General features: G+C 51.5%; 1 protein-coding gene across 1 annotated transcript; it reads left to right on the top strand.

The window, feature by feature from the left end:
• The first annotated feature begins 2,997 nt into the window (after positions 1–2,997).
• Positions 2,998–20,357, top strand: LOC133042195 (histone-lysine N-methyltransferase PRDM9-like). Its single transcript, XM_061122768.1, has 11 exons — positions 2,998–3,151; positions 3,984–4,085; positions 4,298–4,569; positions 6,076–6,143; positions 7,213–7,406; positions 9,085–9,538; positions 9,947–11,015; positions 12,961–13,040; positions 13,716–13,894; positions 15,496–15,572; positions 19,851–20,357. The coding sequence occupies exons 1-11, from the start codon at positions 2,998–3,000 to the stop codon at positions 20,355–20,357; spliced, it is 3,156 nt and encodes a 1,051-aa protein (XP_060978751.1).
• The last annotated feature ends 851 nt before the right edge of the window (positions 20,358–21,208 follow it).

Raw genomic sequence — 21,208 nt, 5'->3', positions numbered from 1 at the left:
TTCCAGTGGTCATGTATGGATGGGAGAGTTGGACTGTCAAGAAAGCTGAGTGCTGAAGAATGGATGCTTTTGAACTGTGGTGTTGGAGAAGACTCGAGAGTCCCTTGGACTGCAAGGGGATCCAACCAGTCCATTCTAAATGAGATCAGACCTGAGTGTTCATTGAAAAGACTGATGTTGAAGCTGAATCTCCAAAGCTTTGGCCACCTTATGTGAAGAGCTGACTCATTTCAAAGGACCCTGATGCTGAGAAAGATTGAGGGCAGGAGGAGCAGGGGACGACAGAGGATGAGATGGTTGGATGGCATCACCAACTCAATGGACACGAGTTTGGGTAAACTCCGGGAGTTACTGATAGACAGGGAGGCCTGGCGTGCTAGAGTCTATAGGGCTGCAGAGTCAGACACGACTGAGTGACTGAATTGAACCGATAAGGGGAAAGAATATGAAGAAGAATAGATATCTATATCTATATCAAGAATAGATATCTATATGTATACCAGACAAGCTGGAATGTAAGGGATGCTGATGGTGACTGGTTCTGACTCTCAAGACTTCAATCAACTGAAGCTTAGAGTCTTCCACAGCCCAAGACCCTTAATGAACATGCCTGGAAAGTTAAAGTGTTCGTCACTCACTCATGTCTGACTCTTTGCAACCCCCATGGACCACCAGCCTCCTCTGTCCATGGGATTCTCCAGGCAAGAATACTGGAGTGGACTGCCCTGCCCCCCTCTTGGGATCTTCCTCACTTAGGGGTTGAACCTGGGTCTTCTGCTATGCAGAGATTGTTTACCATCTGAGTCAACACAGAAGCCGGAACATGCCTGTACTCAAAGATTAAAGCTTACCCAACTTTGTGGTTTACAAAGACCCTGCTCTGGAAAGCTCCATGGTGTTCTCCATGGTTCTGCAAGTAATACACTTTTCCTTCCCATGAGCTTTGGCTGTGTTGCACCTTCTGGGTCTACACCCACCAAGAGGTAAACTCACTTTTCTGGTAACATTTCTCCATACAGACTCCCAACCACCACTTCATACTAATTCTACAGTCAGTCGCTTTGCTTCCAATACATGGAAATCACATTATTTTTCTGTGAGGAAAGCTACCTAAGGGCCAGAAACAGTGTCCCTATTTTATCTTGTGAAGCCAGTAGGTGTCAGGCAAACTCAGCTCAGTGGATCCACAGTCCTCCAGATCTATGCCTCGGCTTACAGAAAACACTTGCAGGGCTTTGAGATTTTACTTATACCTCATTTCTGAAGGCTTTACATACCTACATTACATATACAGATGGCTCATCAGTGCCACTTCCACTTTCAGGTTAAAAATTCTCCAAGTTTTTTCTAACATCCTTATTCCACGCGTTGTGTTTAAATCTTCATCACCACCTTTACAGTTAGTAAGAACAACAGCAGTAGTAGGTGGTTCTGTTGTTACATTATTTTCATAATATTTCAGACTTTAAGCATTTTATGTGAATAAACTTACTTAAACCTTAAATCAATCCTACAGTACCTATAAGTAGGTATATAGCTATCACCATTATAGATCCAGAAAATGAGGTAAAAAACATTTGATTGTATGCCTGAGATCACAGTATCACTGGTAGTGCAATCTAAACCAATGCACGTTCTCTAAACCCCTTACAAACTGGCTAAAACTTCCATGGTTCTATGAAGCTTATTCATACATCTTTATATCATTCATCTGAGAGATGTTTTCAACCTCAGCTCTTCTGTGCTGTGCTAGGGAGGGATATGCTAAGACATCTGACTAAGGGAAGCTTAAGGTCATGCTGGGCAGTTTGTAGAGTGGACAGTCCAAGATGAAGAAGGAGACAGGATCCCTACCTCAGAGCCTCCCACTCCAATAAGAGGAAGCAACTCGCACCCCTGAGAAGCCTCAGGTTTATGACTGAAAAGCAACAAATAAGAAAATAACAGAAGGACTTCACATAGATTACCCACTTTTGAGTAGAAACTCATCATCTGGGCATCATTTCAAATGCTCCTTCTTGCAGGAGGAGTAACAGCTCCCCCTCTGAGCTCTAACAGGTGACTCTCCTGTTTGGAATCATGTGTTTAGCCTGCCCCTGTGTTGTGAGCTTTGGGAGCCTAGCCCACACCCATTCATTCTCAGAAGTCCAGGCCCAGCTCAAAGCCCCTGAGGGACCCTGAATGTTTTGTGAATGAGTGACTCCACATTTGAGCATTCATCTAGGAGTAGAAAGGTCAAAGATTGCTGAAGATAGTGTCTGTGAGCTAGACTTCAAATATAGATGCAGTTTAGGGAATAAATTGATACCAGGGATGTACGCTCACGTTCTTACTGTATTAGATAGCTCACACAACAATTTGTTGAAGGTTATTAAATTTCATGTCCACTATAATATTAAGAATTAGCCTGTATACCAATGAATGGATCAGGAAAATGAGCAGAACCAGCTAGTCATACAGCCTTGTTCAAGGAGAACTGATGAGACCAGCTACTTTAATTCCAAACATTGTCTCTAGGACATGGCAACCTGCAACTTTCATCTCATTTTCTTTATTGTCTAAATGTGTTTCTGCCGATCGTCTTTTCTCCTCTTAATCTCACTGCTTTGTCACCTTATTTTCCAGATGTGTTTTGTCCCCTCTGTAATTTTCCATACTTCCTCATCCATCAAAGGGCCACTAATTAATAGAACCCCCCCGGATCTCTCTTTGAGCCCTTACCCTCTTCTTTCCCTGACCTCCAGCTATTTTTCCTCCCTTGCTCTCACTTTTATGCAGAAAGTTGAAGGGGAAGAACCTTAAGATATGAATTCTAGCTTTGATTCACTATCCACCTAGGTCCTTTTGTTACACTCCAGTGTTCAGACCCACCCCCCTCCAAATCAGGTATTTCTAAGAATTGTCAAAGTATTAACTAAAATCGTGCATGTGAAAACACTTCACAAAGTCCTAAAGAACTAAAGAACTGCATGTTGTCTCTTACTCACATGGAAGAGAATGTCCAGGGCACCATTAAGTAAGGAATCTAGTTTGAAGGAATTGCCGGGAGCAGCAAAATCGCTGAAGACAAGTGGCTCCAAGCAGGCTCAGAAACCAGTGCCCCATCACAGAAAAGCAAGGACCCCTGAACAGCACCCCAGACAAAAAGTCGGTAAGAGAAATTTGGGGGAGTTCCTCTAATTAGTTCCTCTAATCCCTGTAGAAAAACTAATAAGCATGGCCTAGGTGTGTGGCATGGACTTTGGATAGGCGGGGGTTTAAGCTGGACTGATCTGAGACATGAAGTTAGCACTGGGGCCTTGGGAAAATCTTATACATTTTCTGATGTCCTGATTGTTGTCTGTAAAGTGAAGATAAGGATACATAACTCATACGATGCTTGAAAGCCTTACATTAAATGCAAAAGTCTGACACCTACAAGTAGTTCAATAAATCCAGCTGTGATGATGGGAACCGTGCTTTGTTAGTGTTTATGCCCAGACCTCTGCTCATATGCCCTTACATGTCATGTGCCTTTAACATATATTTTCTGAGTAGATGTGTCAGTGAAATATTTCCTAAGTAAGAAGGTTGGGAAGTTAAACCTACTAACGGGAAGTGCAGGACACTATCACTGAACTGGGCATCGGTGGTCAGTGGAGCCTCAGTATCCTGAACCAGTAGTTAAAAGGAGAAGAATAAAAGTATAGAGGAGGGACTTCCTGGTGGTGAAGTGTTTAAGGCTCCACACTTCCACTGCAGGAGGTGTGGGTTCCATTCCTGTTCGGGAAACTAAGATCCCACAAGCCATGCAGCGTGGAGAAGAAATAAATAATGTATCATTAAAAAATAAAATTACAAAAGTAAAAGTTTGAAAAATACATGTAAGAAAGTTTTAACAAAGTGTATAGATGGACAGGTAGGAGACCTCTCACTATCTGATAAAACAGGGACTAACTCCCCAGACCCCACCAGCCTTGCACAGCTTCTGTTCTCCATCTTAGAACTCAGAGGAAAGGAGACTGGAGTGAGGAGGTACAGTCTACGGGAAAGAAAGGGCCACGTGTACCAAGAGGTCAGCGAGCCCCAGGATGACGACTACCTCTGTGAGTGACCCGCTGGCCCACTCATGGAGAAGCGGCTAGGAGTCCTTGGTCCACTAACCTCACCCCACCATTTGGTCCCCTGGCCATCCCCTTCCTCTATGACTTGGGGTGCAGGATCAAGGCCAAATGCCATGAATGTCCCAGTTCTTTCTGAAGGTCGTTACAACCAGCAACATCACTATACCTCCTCTCATCCCTGTTTTCACCTCCAGATTGTGAGGAGTGTCAGAATTTCTTCATCGACAGCTGTGCTGCCCATGGGCCCCCAACCTTTGTAAAGGACTGTGCAGTGGAAAAGGGGCATGCCAACCGCTCAGCCCTCACTCTGCCCCCTGGGTTAAGCATCAGACTGTCGGGCATCCCTGACGCTGGGCTTGGAGTGTGGAACGAGGCGTCCGATCTGCCGCTGGGCCTGCACTTTGGCCCCTATGAGGGCAAGATCACAGACGATGAAGAGGCCACCAACAGTGGATACGCCTGGCTGGTGAGAAGCACCTGTTTCCCTATCCTCTGGCTTCTAATCACTTGTATGTGGTCGGGGCTACTTCATGTCTACATGCGAGGATGCAGAGGGTGATAACACGGTCGGCAATGATACAGTCAGCCCTGTGTACTGTGTGCCCTGGGCGTGAACACAGGACCTCCATCTAAAGGTCAGAGGAGAGGTGGGACCAGTGTACAGAAATTCAGGACCTCTATATAAAGGTCAGAGGAGAGGTGGTAACACCTTGGTACAGACTCACAGGACCTCTATCTAAAGATCAGAGGAGAGGTGGGACCACAGTGTAGAGACATTCAGGACCTCTATCTAAAGGTCAGAGGAGAGGTGGGAACACCTTGGTACAGACTCATAGGTCCTCTATCTAAAGATAAGTGGAGAGGTGAGACCACAGTGTAGAGACACTCAGGACCTCTGTCTAAAGGTCAGAGGAGAGGTGGGAACACAGTGTACAGACACTCAGGACCTCTATCTAAAGGTCAGAGGAGAGGTGGGGCCACAGTGCAGAGACACTCAGGGCCTCTATCTAAAGGTCAGAGAAGAGGTTGGACCACAGTGTAGAGACTCTCAGGACCTCTATCTAAAGATCAGAGGAGAGGTGGGACCACAGTTTACAGACACTCAGGACCTCTATCTAAAGGTCAGAGGAGAGGTGGGACCACAGGGTACAGAGATAGAGGACCTCTATCTAAAGATCAGGGGAGAGGTGGGACCACAGTGTACAGACACTCAGGACCTCTATCTATAGATCAGAGGAGAGGTGGGACCACAGTGTACAGACACTCAGGACCTCTATCTAAAGATCAGAGGAGAGATGGGACCACAGTGTAGAAACACACAGGACCTCTATCTAAAGATCAGAAGAGACGTGGGACCACAGTGTACAGACACTCAGGACCTCTATCTAAAGATCAGAGGAGAGGTGGGAGCACAGTGTACAGACACTCAGGACCTCCATCTAAGTGTCAGAGGAGAGGTGGGACCACAATACAGAAACTCAGGACCTCTATCTAAAGGTCAGAGGAGAGGTGGGACCACAGTGTACACACACTCAGGTCCTCTATGTAAAGGTCAGAGGAGAGGTGGGACCACAGTGTACAGACACTCAGGACCTCTATCTAAAGGTCAGAGGAGAGGTGGGACCACAGTGGACAGACACTCAGGACCTCTATCTAAATGTCAGAGGAGAGGTGGGAACACCGTGGTACACACTCACAGGACTTCTATCTAAAGGTCAGAGGAGAGGTGGGAACACAGTATACAGACACACAGAAGTGACTCCTCCCTTGTGGAGCCCTTGCATTCAATGAGCCAAGAGACTCAGACTTGGAATGATGAGTAAGGGGCTTACCTTGGGGTCCGACTGCCAGGTGAATCCATGCAGGCTGTAAAGCACCAATGACTACAGAAGGAAATAGCTCTTCTATATCTTCCTACCAAAAAACAAATAAAAGAAAGAGGAAAGCTTGTAACTCTTTCTCTGACACTCAGATCACCAAAGGGAGGAACTGCTACGAGTATGTGGATGGAAAGGACACGTCTTGGGCCAACTGGATGAGGTGAGTGCAGTGAGTCTCCATTGTGTAGACATTGAGACTCCCTCCATCCCACGCCCCTTTCCTTCTCAACCCGGCTCCCTCCACAGCTTTCACATCTTCCTTCCTCTTTTCCCTCCATATCATGCTCTTTCATTTCAAAAGACACTAGAAAGAAGGAAATAAAAATATGGCATGTGCCATCAAGATACAAGTCTATATGCTGAACAAAACTGGTGGACTTGAAAACAACTTGAGGAGTCTAGATTCACCAGGGACACTTTAACTCACTTAATGGACACTTACCACGCACTTTATGTGTCAGTTTAGACAATGAACTTCGTTATTGAAGCAGATCACACAACCCATGTCCTTTTGGAGAAGACACTGCAAACAGACATTAGCCAATTGATTTTAGGAACAGTAACCTTATTTTTTCTATCTTTGAGTAACTACACAGCGCCAGGAAAACCTAATACAGGAGACCTTGACTCTATGTGGGCAACAACCTCTTCAGGCTTGGTTCCAGTGAGGAGTGGGCCCTGAGGCCTCAGAAGGAATGGGAGGCAGGATGGCCCTGAGTGGGGCCATTCTCTGAGGGCCTCCCTTTCATCAGGGCAGGCGGACAGTGAACAAAGTATTACTGTTCCGTGTCTCAAGCTATATCAGAGCTCTCTCCAAGTTTCTGTGGGAGGGGGTGGGGAAGCGAATAGGATTCTGGATACACGTGGGGAGATGGGAGAAAGCCTCTGGAGAGAAGGCAGGCTGGGGTGAGTCCTGAGGGCTGCGTGTTACCCAAGGAGCACCAAGTCCTGTGGATGAAAGAGAACTTAATTCAGAGTTTAGAGGAGCTGGAGGTCACCAGCCTCAAGGACACTCCAGGTGGGGATGAGTCTGGAACTAGGCTCCAGAAAATGGCTAATTAGGGAAGGAGAGAAAAGCATGGGAATTCACAGGGCCTGGTCGAAGGTGTGAACAGAAGGGACACATGAGGGGTGGCCTCAGAGGCGGAAGGCAAGGAGCTGGGCATGGTCGGAGAGTGGAGGACACTCATCACCTGAGGTTTCTTTCCCCTTCCCGGCCTCGACCCCAGGTATGTGAACTGTGCCCGGGACGATGAGGAGCAGAACCTGGTGGCCTTCCAGTATCACGGGCAGATCTTCTACCGAACCTGCCAGGTGGTCAGGCCGGGCTGTGAGCTGCTGGTCTGGTACGGGGACGAGTATGGTCAGGACCTTGGCATCAAGCGGAACAGCAGGGGGAAGAGTGAGCTCGCGGCCGGGATAGGTGAGTGTCAGCCCTCTTCCAGCACCCCACCCCATCCTGGGAGCCTCCGTGGTCTAATTTCGAAGCAGAGTACCTTCTAGTCCAAAGTCAGTAGAGTTGCAATTAAAATGCCTCAGAATTTGATTCTTCTCATATGATTGTTAGGAAAAATTTTTATATTAAAAATGCTAGTTCTAATTTTTAATATTTCATGCAAAAAAATGTGTAACATCACCTTCTGCAGAAAGGCTGAGAAGCAAAAAGCAACATTTCTAGCACCTACGAGCTCTCTGCCCTTTACCTGTTTCTTCCTCATTTCCTCCCATTTCTAAGCGACACATGTACAGTGATGTGCATTCAGTTACTGTTCCAGTCTGTTGTCATGTGAGTTCACACTCTGTGCCAGACGGGGCTCCACGCACCGAAACAGACAGAACCACTGCCCTGGGGCATCAGGGGCTTCACACCAGACAGGGGCTGGTGCTCTGAGGAAAACCAGCGCAGGGAACGTGCCTCGGGTCAGCGTGAGCAGAGGGTGGGGTGTGGTGCAGGAAGGTGGGGCAGGGTCTGTGCACAGATAACACCCGTGGGTAAGGATTCCAGACAGGGGAGCAGCCAGTGCCTCAGACCCAGGGCCGGGAAGAGAGACCATAACAGGGGTCATGGGAGGAAGCACAGAGGACGAGAAGGAGGCTGGATGTGACACGGAAGCCTCAGGGCCTGTGTCCACATGCAGGCCCCAGGGGTCCTCCTGGGTGACACAGATCAACTGCGCGGCTTTCTGCTGCAAGCAGCATGTTCTCTGTGCCAAGACGATGCTTTGGTTCATTTTGGGGACGAGACATCAGCGGGGAGTCCCCTCAGAGGTCAGTTCATTGCCAGACATGAGGGGAGAGTGGGCTGGCTGAAGATGCTTTCGAGTGAGGATGTGAAGAGTCTGGCTGGAGATGTATTTTTAAATAGGGCTTCCTAGTGCACGTTGAATGGACTAAGCCTGAATGTAATAAATGGGGTATGAGTACTGGTGAGGCTTGAGAAAGGATATGCCTTTATTTTATGATCTATGGGAAACTGAGAGAGGAGTAATTTGTGAAACTGTTTGGGCAGCAGGGGCCAGAGACCTGTAGTCAGTGGGACCTGGGCTGCTCGGTCTCGTCCAGTCTCAAACCCACTTCCTGCAGAGATCGGCACAAAGGCTGCTCTTTGAACAAGGAGCCACAAAGTCAGATTTACCCACACCTGCTGTAACCACCCCCTGTGCTGCCTCCCATATGCAGAGAGCTCCAGGCCAGGCGCCCCTAACTTAATAGACCCTTTCTCCTCACAGGGAACCTCTCAGGAGATTCCACCTAAGTCATTAAGTCTTATCTCTCAGTAGGGTAAATACCTGTGGCAACTGTGACATGACATTTTAGACACTTACACCCAGGGAAAGTCCCTACAGATCCAACTCTATGAGGAGAGACACTGCCTCTGATGCTGCTGGAAGGTCCCTATCTGGGTGATATGTAGAAAAGACCCCTGACACCAACTTCTTGGATTTCTGTAGATGTAGAGAATAAGAAAGGAGTGGAAAAGTGGACTATAAAGACACACTCGATGGGAGACAAATCGTGCACTGTCAACACTTATATAATTAGTGAGGCAAGCCTGACCACGGCAAACCAGCTACCTGACCAAAAGCTTCCTCTTTCAGCAGAGCCGAAGCCCAAGATCCATCCATGTGCCTCCTGCTCTCTGGCCTTCTCCAGTCAGAAATTCCTCAGCCAACACACCCAACGCAGTCACCCCTCTCAGACCCTCCTGAGACCATCTGAAAGAGACCTCCTCCAACCAGAGGATCCCTGCCCAGGCAATCAAAATCAGCGATATTCAGATCCACACAGCCCAAGCGACAAACCTGAGGGTCAGGAGGTCAAGGAGAGACCCCAACAATTGCTGAAAAGCGTAAGGCTGAAGAGGATTTCAAGGGCCCCTTCCTACTCATCCGGAAGACAAATGGGGGATTCTGGGGTGCATGAGAGAATGACAGAAGAGCCCAGCACAAGCAGGAAACTGAATCCAGATGACACAGGCACATTGCTCACAGGGGCAGGGGTCTCAGGGATTATGAGAGTCACGTACGGAGAGTGTGGGCAAGGCTCCAAGGACAGGTCAAGTCTCAGCACACAGGAGAGGACACACACAGGGGAGAAGCCCTATATTTGCGGGGAGTGTGGGCGAAGCTTCAGTCAGAAGTCCGTCCTCATCATACACCAGAGGACACACACAGGGGAGAAGCCCTATGTTTGTGGGGAGTGTGGGCGAAGCTTCAGTCAGAAGTCAGATTTCATCAGACACCAGAGGACACACACAGTGGAGAAGCCCTATGTTTGCGGGGAGTGTGGGCGAAGCTTCAGTCAGAAGCCCCATCTCATCAGACACCAGAGGACACACACAGGGGAGAAGCCCTATGTTTGTGGGGAGTGTGGGCGAAGCTTCAGTCAGAAGTCCGTCCTCATCACCCACCAGAGGACACACACAGGGGAGAAGCCCTATGTTTGTGGGGAGTGTGGGCGAAGCTTCAGTCAGAAGGCCCATCTCATCAGACACCAGAGGACACATACAGGGGAGAAGCCCTATGTTTGTGGGGAGTGTGGGCGAAGCTTCAGTCAGAAGTCCCATCTCATCAGACACCAGAGGACACATACAGGGGAGAAGCCCTATGTTTGTGGGGAGTGTGGGCGAAGCTTCAGTCAGAAGTCCGTCCTCATCACCCACCAGAGGACACACACAGGGGAGAAGCCCTATGTTTGTGGGGAGTGTGGGCGAAGCTTCAGTCAGAAGTCCGTCCTCATCACCCACCAGAGGACACACACAGGGGAGAAGCCCTATGTTTGTGGGGAGTGTGGGCGAAGCTTCAGTCAGAAGGCCCATCTCATCAGACACCAGAGGACACATACAGGGGAGAAGCCCTATGTTTGTGGGGAGTGTGGGCGAAGCTTCAGTCAGAAGTCCCATCTCATCAGACACCAGAGGACACATACAGGGGAGAAGCCCTATGTTTGTGGGGAGTGTGGGCGAAGCTTCAGTCAGAAGTCCGTCCTCATCACCCACCAGAGGACACACACAGGGGAGAAGCCCTATGTTTGTGGGGAGTGTGGGCGAAGCTTCAGTCAGAAGTCAGATTTCATCAGACACCAGAGGACACACACAGTGGAGAAGCCCTATGTTTGCGGGGAGTGTGGGCGAAGCTTCAGTCAGAAGCCCCATCTCATCAGACACCAGAGGACACACACAGGGGAGAAGCCCTATGTTTGTGGGGAGTGTGGGCGAAGCTTCAGTCAGAAGTCCGTCCTCATCACCCACCAGAGGACACACACAGGGGAGAAGCCCTATGTTTGTGGGGAGTGTGGGCGAAGCTTCAGTCAGAAGGCCCATCTCATCAGACACCAGAGGACACATACAGGGGAGAAGCCCTATGTTTGTGGGGAGTGTGGGCGAAGCTTCAGTCAGAAGTCCCATCTCATCAGACACCAGAGGACACATACAGGGGAGAAGCCCTATGTTTGTGGGGAGTGTGGGCGAAGCTTCAGTCAGAAGTCCGTCCTCATCACCCACCAGAGGACACACACAGGGGAGAAGCCCTATGTTTGTGGGGAGTGTGGGCGAAGCTTCCATCACGGGTAAAATCTCATCTCACACCAGAGGACACACACAGGGGAGAAGCCCTATGTTTGCGGGGAGTGTGGGCGAAGCTTCAGTCGGAAGTCCATCCTCATCAGACACCAGAGGACACACACAGGGGAGAAGCCCTATGTTTGCAGGGAGTGTGAGTGAGTCATGACCAACAAACCACACCTTAGCCACAGGAGGATTACTGCAGCCACCCCGTGCCTCAGCTCTAAGGGGGCCTCAGAGGAGGTCTGTGACCCGTTAATGTCCCCAGGAGTATCACGAGAGACTTCCCAAGTGGTCCAGTGGCCAAGACTCCAATGCAGAGACCCACGTTCAATACCTGATTGGGGAACTAGCTCCCACAGGCTGCAACTAAGACACAGCACAGCTGAATAAATAAATATATGATAAATATTGTAAAGAAAGAGTGTGATAAGCACAGAATTACTTGTTAAATAGACCTTCCACCTTCATGACAGGAGAGGAGGTAGATAAACAGCAGAGGGTTTCTTAAGTGTTCTAGAGATGTTCATGCCAATTGCCTTCGTGGTTTTTTATGTCTCCTCTTCTAATAAATTTTGTCTCCAAACAAATCTGAAGCCCAGACTATGTACTCATTCCCACCTTATCACTGGCAGCAGTGGGGTCCAGTCGTAGCTGAACCCCTGGGAAGGCATAATTCTGGAGCCAAGTCACTTAGGTCACTGGAAAGTCAATCCTGGGTCCAGGGAGAGGAATGCAGAGTGGAGTCAGACTCACCAGGGAAGGGAATTCCCTGGCCTCCTGGGAAGTGCGGCCTTTCCTCCTTTTAGACCCCGACTCTCCTTTGGCCTCTCCTGGTGGCCCTCTGGTTCCCTCTGACTTCTGTAGCCGCAAAGGTGAAGGCCACATGCACGTGTGTTTGTGAGCGCGCGTGCCTGACTCAGCATGGGCCGTCTGGTCTCTGCCGCCCCCTCAGGGTCATCACAGCAATTGGACTCCAGATTCGACCACAGGGGTCCAGTTCTCAGCCCTGCCCCCAGCAGCTGCGTGAGCTGAGGCAAGATGCTCAACCCCTCTGTGTCTCTATTCTCATCTGTGAAACAGGGTGGGAGCAACAGCATTTTGGTCTGATGCGAAAGCACAGGTGGAATCTGGCAGAGGCTGGCTGAGAACGCAAACCCCACCTTTGCTGTCTTTCGTGTTTTTTTCTTCAATCTTTTTTATTTTTTAATAGACGGATAATTGCTTTACAGAATTTTGTTTCCTGCATGTCCTCCAGCCCCCACACCTTCCAGGTCTTCAGAGCTAGACGAGGAAGGGGCCGTTTAGGCACTGGGCTGCCCTGATGAGGGGGTGTGAGGTCAGGGGTGCGAAGGGAGGCCGACCTCCCTTCCCACCCCTACCGTTCCTGCTGAGCTGGGCAGCCCCAGGGCCCCTCCACAGACAGGCAGTGCCCACAGTCGTCACCCTGCAGAGAACGCAGCCTGGAGCCAGGTTTGCAGGAAATCCCTGTCTGCCCCTATCCCACCCCCACACGGAGGGTCCTTGAAGCCCACACCACAGGTTCTCTAACATGGGCCTCACACCTGTGCCCGTGCGCTCTGGGCAACGCTGTCGCGACCTTGAAATTCTTAACCATGGAAAAGTTCATCCTTACACTTCCCTTTCATGAGTGAAGTCTGATGGGCCCCAGGGTGCGCTGTGAGCAGGGCAGATGCACACACAGCACGGGTCCTGGGGTGGCCAGGCTGCACGAGGGGACAAGGTGGACACAAAGCCCCCCATCCTGGGTGAGTGAGTGTGGGGACAGCACCAGGAAGCCACGATTGCTCAGACCCGGAACTGAGCTCCGACACAGAGTGGGGCCATGGGGTTCTTAAGGTCGACCACACCCTCCCCTCTGTGAATGACCTCTGCCCTGGCCTGATCCTTCCAGAAGGGGCTCAAGAGGCTGATGTCCGCCCGGCCAGCAGAAGACACCAAGGGGAGAGTGGGCCATGTGGAGGGGGGCGGAGGGTGCGAAGTCCAGGACTCGGGGCAACGGCCCTCAGTTCCCTCCATGTGCCAGGCTTGTGAAGAGTCTCTACATGAACCGTGTCAGTAATAACCAACCACTATTATTTTCCGGTTTCTATGCTTTCTTAAAGGAACGTGTTTGTCTGTGGCTTGGCTTCCCTACAGGAAGGGAAGCGAAGTAAACTCCCCATCTTCTGTGGCTTCAGGCCGGGGCCACGGGAGGGAGAGTTAGGGGTGGTGTAGGCAGAGGGGCTTCAACTGAAAAACGGTGGGGATCCAGAAACCTGCAGGGGCTTCTCACCTGCACCTCCCACCAGAGCTGGGCCTGGAATCCCCTGGAAGGCTGAGCAGGTCAAACCTTCTCCCTCCCCTCCGCTCCCATCCACTCAAAAAGCTGACTCCTGGGGCCAGCCCACAACACCCCCAAATCCCCCATCACCCACAGCCCCACACAGGCCCTCCCTCACAGAAGTGGGATGACCTGGATGGTGGCACAGATGATGTATGACCCTACAGCTGGGGGTTTCAGCTGACCTTGAGCAAGGAGGCTTGTGCTTTACACAGCCTCCCAGCCCAGGGAGCTGCCAGCAGCCACATGTCATGATCTGAAGCAGAGCTGGGAGATGGGGAGTGGGGATGCGAGCTCTCTGAGGTCCCATCCTGTCCCCAATACAGCGGCCAGGCCCCACCTGACACCGTGACTGCCCTGCACCGTCACACAGGACACCAGCAGTCACGGGACGGACAGCCAGCTGCCTCCGCCCCACGCTCCACCCTGACCACAGCGGCCCCAGGGCTGTACCAGCCCCGCCTGTGGGCGGCTCTGCTTGGCTGCCGGGGCTCGGGGACCCTGGGTGAGTCGGTGAGGGCAGAGCTCCAGAGTCCAAGCCTGTCTTCAGCCACCAGACCTGCCCTGCTTACTGGACTCATGAGCCCAGCCAGTATCTGAAGCCAAGATGCCTTTGGGACAATGACTCCACAGACGCTGACCTCAGAGCTCAGACTCCTGAAAACTTAATAAGCTGATTATGTTTAGTCTTTTTTTAAAGGGGGATGTTGGCAGGAAGCGGGGAGGGGAATGACTCCCTCGGTGGTGCTGTGGTTAAGAATCCACCTGCCAATGCAGGAGACACGGGTTCAGTCCCTGATCTGGGAAGATCCCACGTGCCGTGGAGGAACTAAGTCCGTTCACAACGACTGCAGCCCAAGAGCCTAGATTCTCTGCTTCCCAAACAGAGCAGCCACCACAGGGAGAAGTTCAGTGCAGAAACGAGAGAGCAGCCCCCACGCCCGACAGCCAGAGACAAGCCCGCACAGCAGCGAAGACCCAGCAAGCCGAAAATAAATAAATAACCTTGCTTTAAGTAGGAGATCGCAGCATTCTCTGCTGATCCAGAGCCTAGGACTCTGACCTCCCAACACAGGGGGCCATGTTCAATCCCTGGTCAGGGCACTATTTCCCACATGCTGCAACTGAAGGCCCTGCATGCCACAGCTAAGACCCAGCGCAGCCAATTAAATGAATACTTAAAAGTAGGAGGCTGTTCATCTGTCACCATAAAAACTGCGACATTTTAGGAAAAGGAAAAAAAAAATAAGAGCTTATTTTGCAAGTGCTCATAGTTGATTGCAAAAATTTTCTCATAATATGCAGTTGTTAAAAAAAAAAAGAAATTTAGAAAATACAGAAACTAAAATCCACCCATAAATGTGTGGGGAACATCAATTACTGCAGCATCCAGCCACCACACACGGGAAAACACGTCCGTGTTTTATTCTACAAAGATGTTTTCAGCGTCCACCCCCCTTCCCACCGGCCTGTGCTCTGCTCACCAAGAAGACTGCACTTTGGACTCGTGACCGGGGGGTTTCTGTTGAACTCAGGGAGGTGGAGGAGCAGGGCTGTGTGGTTGGGGGCACCGTTAAGCCTGCAGTGAGGAAAGAAGCGTGAGTGCCCTGCCTCTGGGTCCAGTAACTCCAGCGGCCTCGGGGAGCTGCCCGGGAAGAAGCCTCTCAAACACCTTCCCTGCGTCTCCACAGTTATAGCACGTCCCACGTCTCCGGGTTCAGCTGTGCGTTAACAAGTCCTCTCTTGTTGGACAGAAAAGTGTTTCCACAGAGAATCTGCCTGGATCTTGGCCTCGGTTGGTACAGATGTAACAGGCAGTACATTCAGGGCTCAGGGAAGTTAGTTCTGAAGCTCTCTGGGTTTAGGGATACAGCACCTCCTCATCTTCACCGCTTCCACGGTCATGGAGCCTTCTCTTCCAGAGGAAGGTGTTTGGCAACATCAGCCACAAAGACACATACTGAAGAGGAGAAAGCCCACGGCAGGCGGGCTGGGTGTTCCTGGGGGAGCAGAGGGGCCTTGGGCACTCCAAGTTGGACCCCTGCCCCACCAGCTTCTCTTCCTTCTCGCTGGGCATGCAGCTTTCACCTGCTGGGTGCCCGCAAGTGAGGGGCTCCCAAGACACCAAGCTGGGGTTGGCGATGGGGGAGCTGGATGCCTGGGAACCCGAGACCCTGCAGCAGGTCAGTGCACTGTGGACGAGGGCCGGCCTCACTGAGCGCTTAGGCCCTGTGCGTTCAGGGCACCCTCTCTGGACCCCGGGTGGAGGTGCTGGTGCCCCCAGGGCTCACCTGGGTCTCAGGAGGTGGAAGAGAGACCAGGTTGTCCTTCCCACCTCCTGTCCAGAGAATGACAAAGGCCAGTTCCCAAAAGTCAGAACAGGGTGGGCAGAGTGAGTCTTGGATCTCACAGGGTCCCTGTGAAGAGGGGTTCACTGCTCCCTGGAACCTTCTTTGCTGCTTCCCCTTCTGTATTGTCTTCATACCAAATCTCACAAGGACAAGGCATTCCAGGTGCCGACAGCATCACTCACCCGGTGCTGACAAACCTCCTTATTTATTATGGGCAGGGAGACAGGGTGGCTGGTGTGATGCTCCCCTGGACCAGAGAGGAGACCCCCTAGTTTGTGTTTCTTCTACTCCTGAGACCCAGGTGGGCACTGGGGGCAGAGCACCTCCAGCTGGGGTCTGGAGAGGGTGTCCTGAATGGACAGGGCCTAACTGTCTACTGTGGCTTCAGGGGATATGGGCAAGAGGGGTACTAAATCCTTTCTAAATATTTCAGACAACCACTGAGTTCCTTTTGGTTTTTGGTTTCAGATCTTTTTATATGGTCCATTTTCAGAATCTTTACTGAATCTCTTGCAATATTGCTTCCATTCTATGTTTTGATTTTTTGACTGCAAGGTATGTGGGTTTGTTACCAAGTCCAAGCTCGCTCTGCACGCCTCACAACAGGGCGATAAATCAGAGGCGAGGTGCTGAGGAAAGGAATATGACTTTACTTGGAAAGCCAGAAGACTGAGAAGATAGCAGACTAATATCTTGAAGCAACCATCTTGTCAGCTTCTGGATGCCAGTGTCTTTTATAGAATACAGAGTTGGGAGGTGAGGAAATAAAGTAAAAAGGCCATTTATCTGGCAAACATCTCCTGGAATGGCCAGTCTCGGGAGGAGATGTGTTACTTTCTCCCTCCTGTAGCCATCCACAGGTGGACAGGTCCTGGACAGAGGGAGAGGGGCGGGGTTTCCTGAGGCAGGCCATTATGTATGGACAGCATCCCTGTAGCAAACAGACCAACAGGAAGCAAAGGTAAAAGGAAAACCTTCAACATGGAGTCAGATTTTGTTCTTCCCCGTAACAATTCCCAGTGTCAGCATCCATTCCACAAACTTATGGGAAAAGGGGTGATGAGTGTTCTAATTGCTCCACTAGTTGCATCTTTTGGGGAGTGCTCACCACTGGTGCCATTGTGCTGATTGTTGAGATTTGTCTTTGTTGTCCTTTGGAAAGTCTCTACTTCATATGGAAAGACATAATAATATTATAATACAGGTGTTGAGAGTTTTATTCAGTACAAATCTTTTAGGACTTCAAAACCAGGGGGCAGCATCTAAAGTTAAGGAACTTAGCACTTGTCTGTGTGTGGGAAGATGCACCAGCCATCTCACTGAAATCATCCCCTTTGATACACACCTTACCACCTGGGACCAGCATCCTGACTTCTCCTTCCTGAGTTTCCTCGGGGATCACAGTGGGGAGTGGCTGCAGTCTGATGGCTGCTGGAAAGCAGGTATTCTTTCCTTTCCTGAGTTTCCTCAGAGTTCACCATGAGAAGTGGCTTCAGTTTGATACCTTCTACACAGTAGGAGGGGGAACCTGGGTCCCAATTGAGACCATCTCAGCAGAGAGAGCAAGCACGTCCTGTGACTCCAGGCAACCTTCCAACGTTCAGGGCTCAGCGTTCAGCCTGCAGGATCCACAGCCGTCAGCTCAGCCAACATGCTCTGCACTTAGCTGCTATTTAGCCCTGAAACCTGCACTTCAGGAGGCCCTCTAAATGTGGCGTCCTGTCCAGCAAACTCTCGGTTACACCCTCCAAGCCTGACCCAGGCCCAGCTCTGCTGAGAGGGTCTCACTGGGACCCAGGTTCCCCTCCTGCTCTCCCACATTCCGTACCTGAGTGGGGAGAAGGCAGGGGCTGGGGGCACAGTGCCTTCAAGCAGGTAGGGCAGACCTTCTCCCATCACCCCTTGTGGTCCATCCGTGGGAATACAGTCTAATGTCACTTTTAGCAGCAGAGGACATGTGTCCCCAGATCCGGCACACCCTCTAAGAAATGTGAGCTGTGAACACTAACAGAGGAAACCCCAAGTGACCTGGTTAGGCTGGAAGACTAGTTCCTGGGATGTGAGCTGAAGTCTGAAAGTAGCTTCTCCTTGGGATTAGCCTTCTCCAGACGTAGCTTGGGGGCAGCAAGAGTGCAATAAGTGGACCCCAGGTGGGGCAGCCACACGGTGCCTCTCAACAGCCCTGTGGAAACTGTGCACCAGAGTGACCAGGAGCCCACATTCACCCAGCAGATGGCTTCTGAGAGGTCCGTGACAGACTAAAGCAACCACGAGCCTGCACTCACCCAGTAGACAGCCTCTGAGAGGTCTGTGACAGACCAGAGTGACCACGAGCCTGCACTCACCCAGCGGTGAATTCTTGCCTGGAGAATCCCATGGACAGAAGAGCCTGGTGGGCTACAGTCCATGGGGTCGCAAAGAGTCAGACACAACTGAACACCTGAGCACACACACATGAAACAGAAATGGACTCAGGGACAGAGGGAACAGACTGGTGCTCTCCAAGGAGGAGGAGGCGGTGGAGGGCCAGAGTGGGAGGCTGGGGTCAGCAGATGTACCTTTTGTAAGTAGAATGGATAAAGAAGGCCCTGCTGCATAGCAGAGAACAATGTTCAGTGTTCAATGATAAACTATAAAAGAATATTTCCAAAAAGAATGTATATGTGTGTATAAGTGTTTCCCTGAGCTATGCAGCAGAAATTAACACATTGTAAACCAGCTATACTTCAAAAAAAAAAAAAAAAAAAGAACAGACCCTAGCCAATTACAAGAGACACTCAACCCAGGAGCACCAAGTCCCGAGCAGTCAGAACATGGACCAACCAGTCAGAAGAGGGGCCGACAGGAGACGGGGTCCCACGGGGGCCCACAGGCTAGCTGGGAGCCCTGGGCGCCATAAGCCACAAGTGTCGCTGGAGGAAATGAGAACTCTACCCACACGACTCCCCCTCCAGCTCAAAACAAAGCGGCTCTGCTTCCCCTGACCCCTTGACTGAGGGGCCCCGGGACGCCCTCGCTTGGTGCTGGGACCAGGAATGTACTGGTCAGACCCCAGTGCAGGGGAGGTCTGTGAGGGCAGCTCTGGAGCGGGTGGGCCATGATGAGCGCAGCAGCTCCGCCCGTTCCTCGAAGGTCGGACAAAACAGAGCCCAGGAGGCCAGAAAGTGTCCTCATGGAGGGCAGGACCCACGTCCGTGCCTCCGCTCTCTGGCTGAGGCCCAGCGCTGGCCCTCTGGGCCGGTCTGCAGCGCGTTCTGCACACGCCCTGATGGCTCAGCCGCTGAGCCCCAAGGAGAAAGCTTGTGATGGCAGCCATGCCCACAGGCACCAGCAGCTCTGACCATCTGGCTCCCGGCCCAACAGCGAGGTCCAGCTGAGACCAGCGGGCACGTGGTCAGCGGTGCTCCAGGGTGGGCCCCGTGTCACCAGTAAATGGCAGTGTTATGATGCAGGCCAGCAGGACTCAGCCTGGCGGATTGCTAGACTCAGCGGGGACACACCGACCCATGAACACTCCCGGCCCTGGGTCAGGCAGAGACCCGAACAGGCAGACAACTGCAGAGAGCAGAGTCCATGGCACAGACAAGGTGCACCCGTCCACGGGCAGGGAAGGGGCCCCATCTCTGGGGGCGCCCTTGGGATCCCCCAGCTTAAGCATAAAGAGGCTTCAGGCACAGGGGGTAGGAACAGACTTGGAGCTGCTTTTAAGTCATGCAGGGCAGGACACGCAGGTGAGTGAAGGCCAGAGGGAATGTACCATAGAAAACAGAGTGTCTGGGGAACAGACGGGCATGGGTGGAGCTGAGCCCAAAGGGGCTGGGAGTCCGGACTCAGAAACGCTGTAGGCCTCTCTCCCGGCTCGGCCTCTTAATCTACTTAACCCCCACTCTGCAGCCTGACGCCGCCTGTCCTGCGCATCTACACACTCGGACCGTCCACTCATTCACAGATATTTGCTTAGAACCTGCCTCTGGCCAGGTCGTGTTCCAGGCACAGGACAGCCATGAGGAGACAGACAATAACCCCAGTCCGTGGGGAGCAGAAACTCTACCAGAGGCCAGATGCGCCGCTCATGTGGCCGAGCCCCGGCCTTGCCCTCCTCACCCACAGGCCGGGCCGCTGGAGCTCCGAGCCCAGATGCAGTTCTGTCTGAGCATCCCCCTCCTCCAAGAAGGCGCGTCTCTGGACTCGCCGCCCGTCAGCCCCTGCCTCCCCGAGTCCTGTGTCCTTCTCAGCACAGACCACCATCTGAAACGGCCTCCCCGCCACCTGCGTGACCTCAGTGTACCTGGCGATCTCACGTCCTTGGTGAAGGAAGGTCCTGGCCGCCCTCATGGCTTTCAGCTGAGTTCCCACCACAGATTGCCGTCACGGCAGCCGGGAAGGACTCTCCACATGGGTGTGGAGCAGGGCTCAGTGGGGCCGGAGAGAGTGGGCCCCCTGGGCCGCTCCAGTGGTCAGGGTAGACAGGAACCTCCCAGCAGTGGCTCGGACCAGCCGGCAGGCCGATCAGCTTCCTTCTTCCTGGGACCACGAGAGGGCGAGGCTCTCATCACTGCTCAGGGTCCTGGCTGCCCAGGATGGGCTGCCAGTTTCACAGTCCTGAACACCCTGTGAGTTATTACACGATTTACCTGTGTGATCTCAACTCCATCAGGCAGAACGCTCTGGGCTACACACTTGGAAGAATCTACTGGAGTGGTTTCAGTTCAGTTCAGTTGCTCAGTCATGTCTGACTCTTCGCGACCCCATGGATTGCAGCACACCAGGCCTCCCTGTCCATCACCAACTCCCGGAGTTTACTCAAACCCATGTCCATTGAGTCGGTGATGTCATCCAACCATCTCATCCTCTGTCATCCCCTTCTCCTCCCGCCTTCAGTCTTTCCCATCGTCAGTCAGACATGACTGAGCAACTGAACTGAACTGATGCGACTGTGAATAAAACAAGAGGAAGAAATCAAAGTCCTATCCCCTTTGTTTATCACACTGCCTCCTGAATGTGAACGCTTCCTTCTATGAGCCCCTAGACTCCTCAAGGGGGGCAGGCACAGGTCTTAAGGCATCAGCCTGCTGGGTTCCCCTCTCTGCCAGCTGAGAATTGAAGCCAGCTTTCTATTTCCTCCAGACTCAGTCTCCATGTTCTTTTATTCAGCTTCAGTGGGCAGAGAAGGCCAAGATTGTGGTCAGCAACAATACCACTAACCTGATCATCAGGTTAATCTGGATTAATACCACCACGCATAGCCTACTAATTAGACTCACAAGCCTACTCCTCCTTAATCAATGATAACAGCCTCAATTTCTCATTAGTTTTCTCCCACTCCCTATGGACCCCACTACTGATTTTAACTACATGGTTATGACCCCTTATACTAACCTTCAACACCACGTATTAAAAGAACCTCTACCAGAAAAATAATATTATCAATGCTAGTCATACTATAATTACTTTAATTATAACATTTA

The sequence above is a fragment of the Dama dama genome, chromosome 1 (genome assembly GCF_033118175.1).
Source record: "Dama dama isolate Ldn47 chromosome 1, ASM3311817v1, whole genome shotgun sequence".
Classification (NCBI taxonomy): Eukaryota; Metazoa; Chordata; class Mammalia; order Artiodactyla; family Cervidae; genus Dama; species Dama dama.
The sequence above is the reverse complement of the archived record's forward strand: the minus strand, read 5'-3'. Positions and strand labels throughout refer to the sequence as shown.

Bases quoted from the DNA above. Each gene is read 5' to 3' on its own strand.
- LOC133042195 (XM_061122768.1), top strand. From the start codon at position 2,998: ATGTCCAGGGCACCATTAAGTAAGGAATCTAGTTTGAAGGAATTGCCG. The intron at 9,539-9,946 runs GTCAAGTCTCAG...GTGTGGGCGAAG, and splicing joins GGGCAAGGCTCCAAGGACAG to CTTCAGTCAGAAGGCCCATC. The intron at 15,573-19,850 runs GTCAGTGCACTG...CCTCACCCACAG, and splicing joins AACCCGAGACCCTGCAGCAG to GCCGGGCCGCTGGAGCTCCG.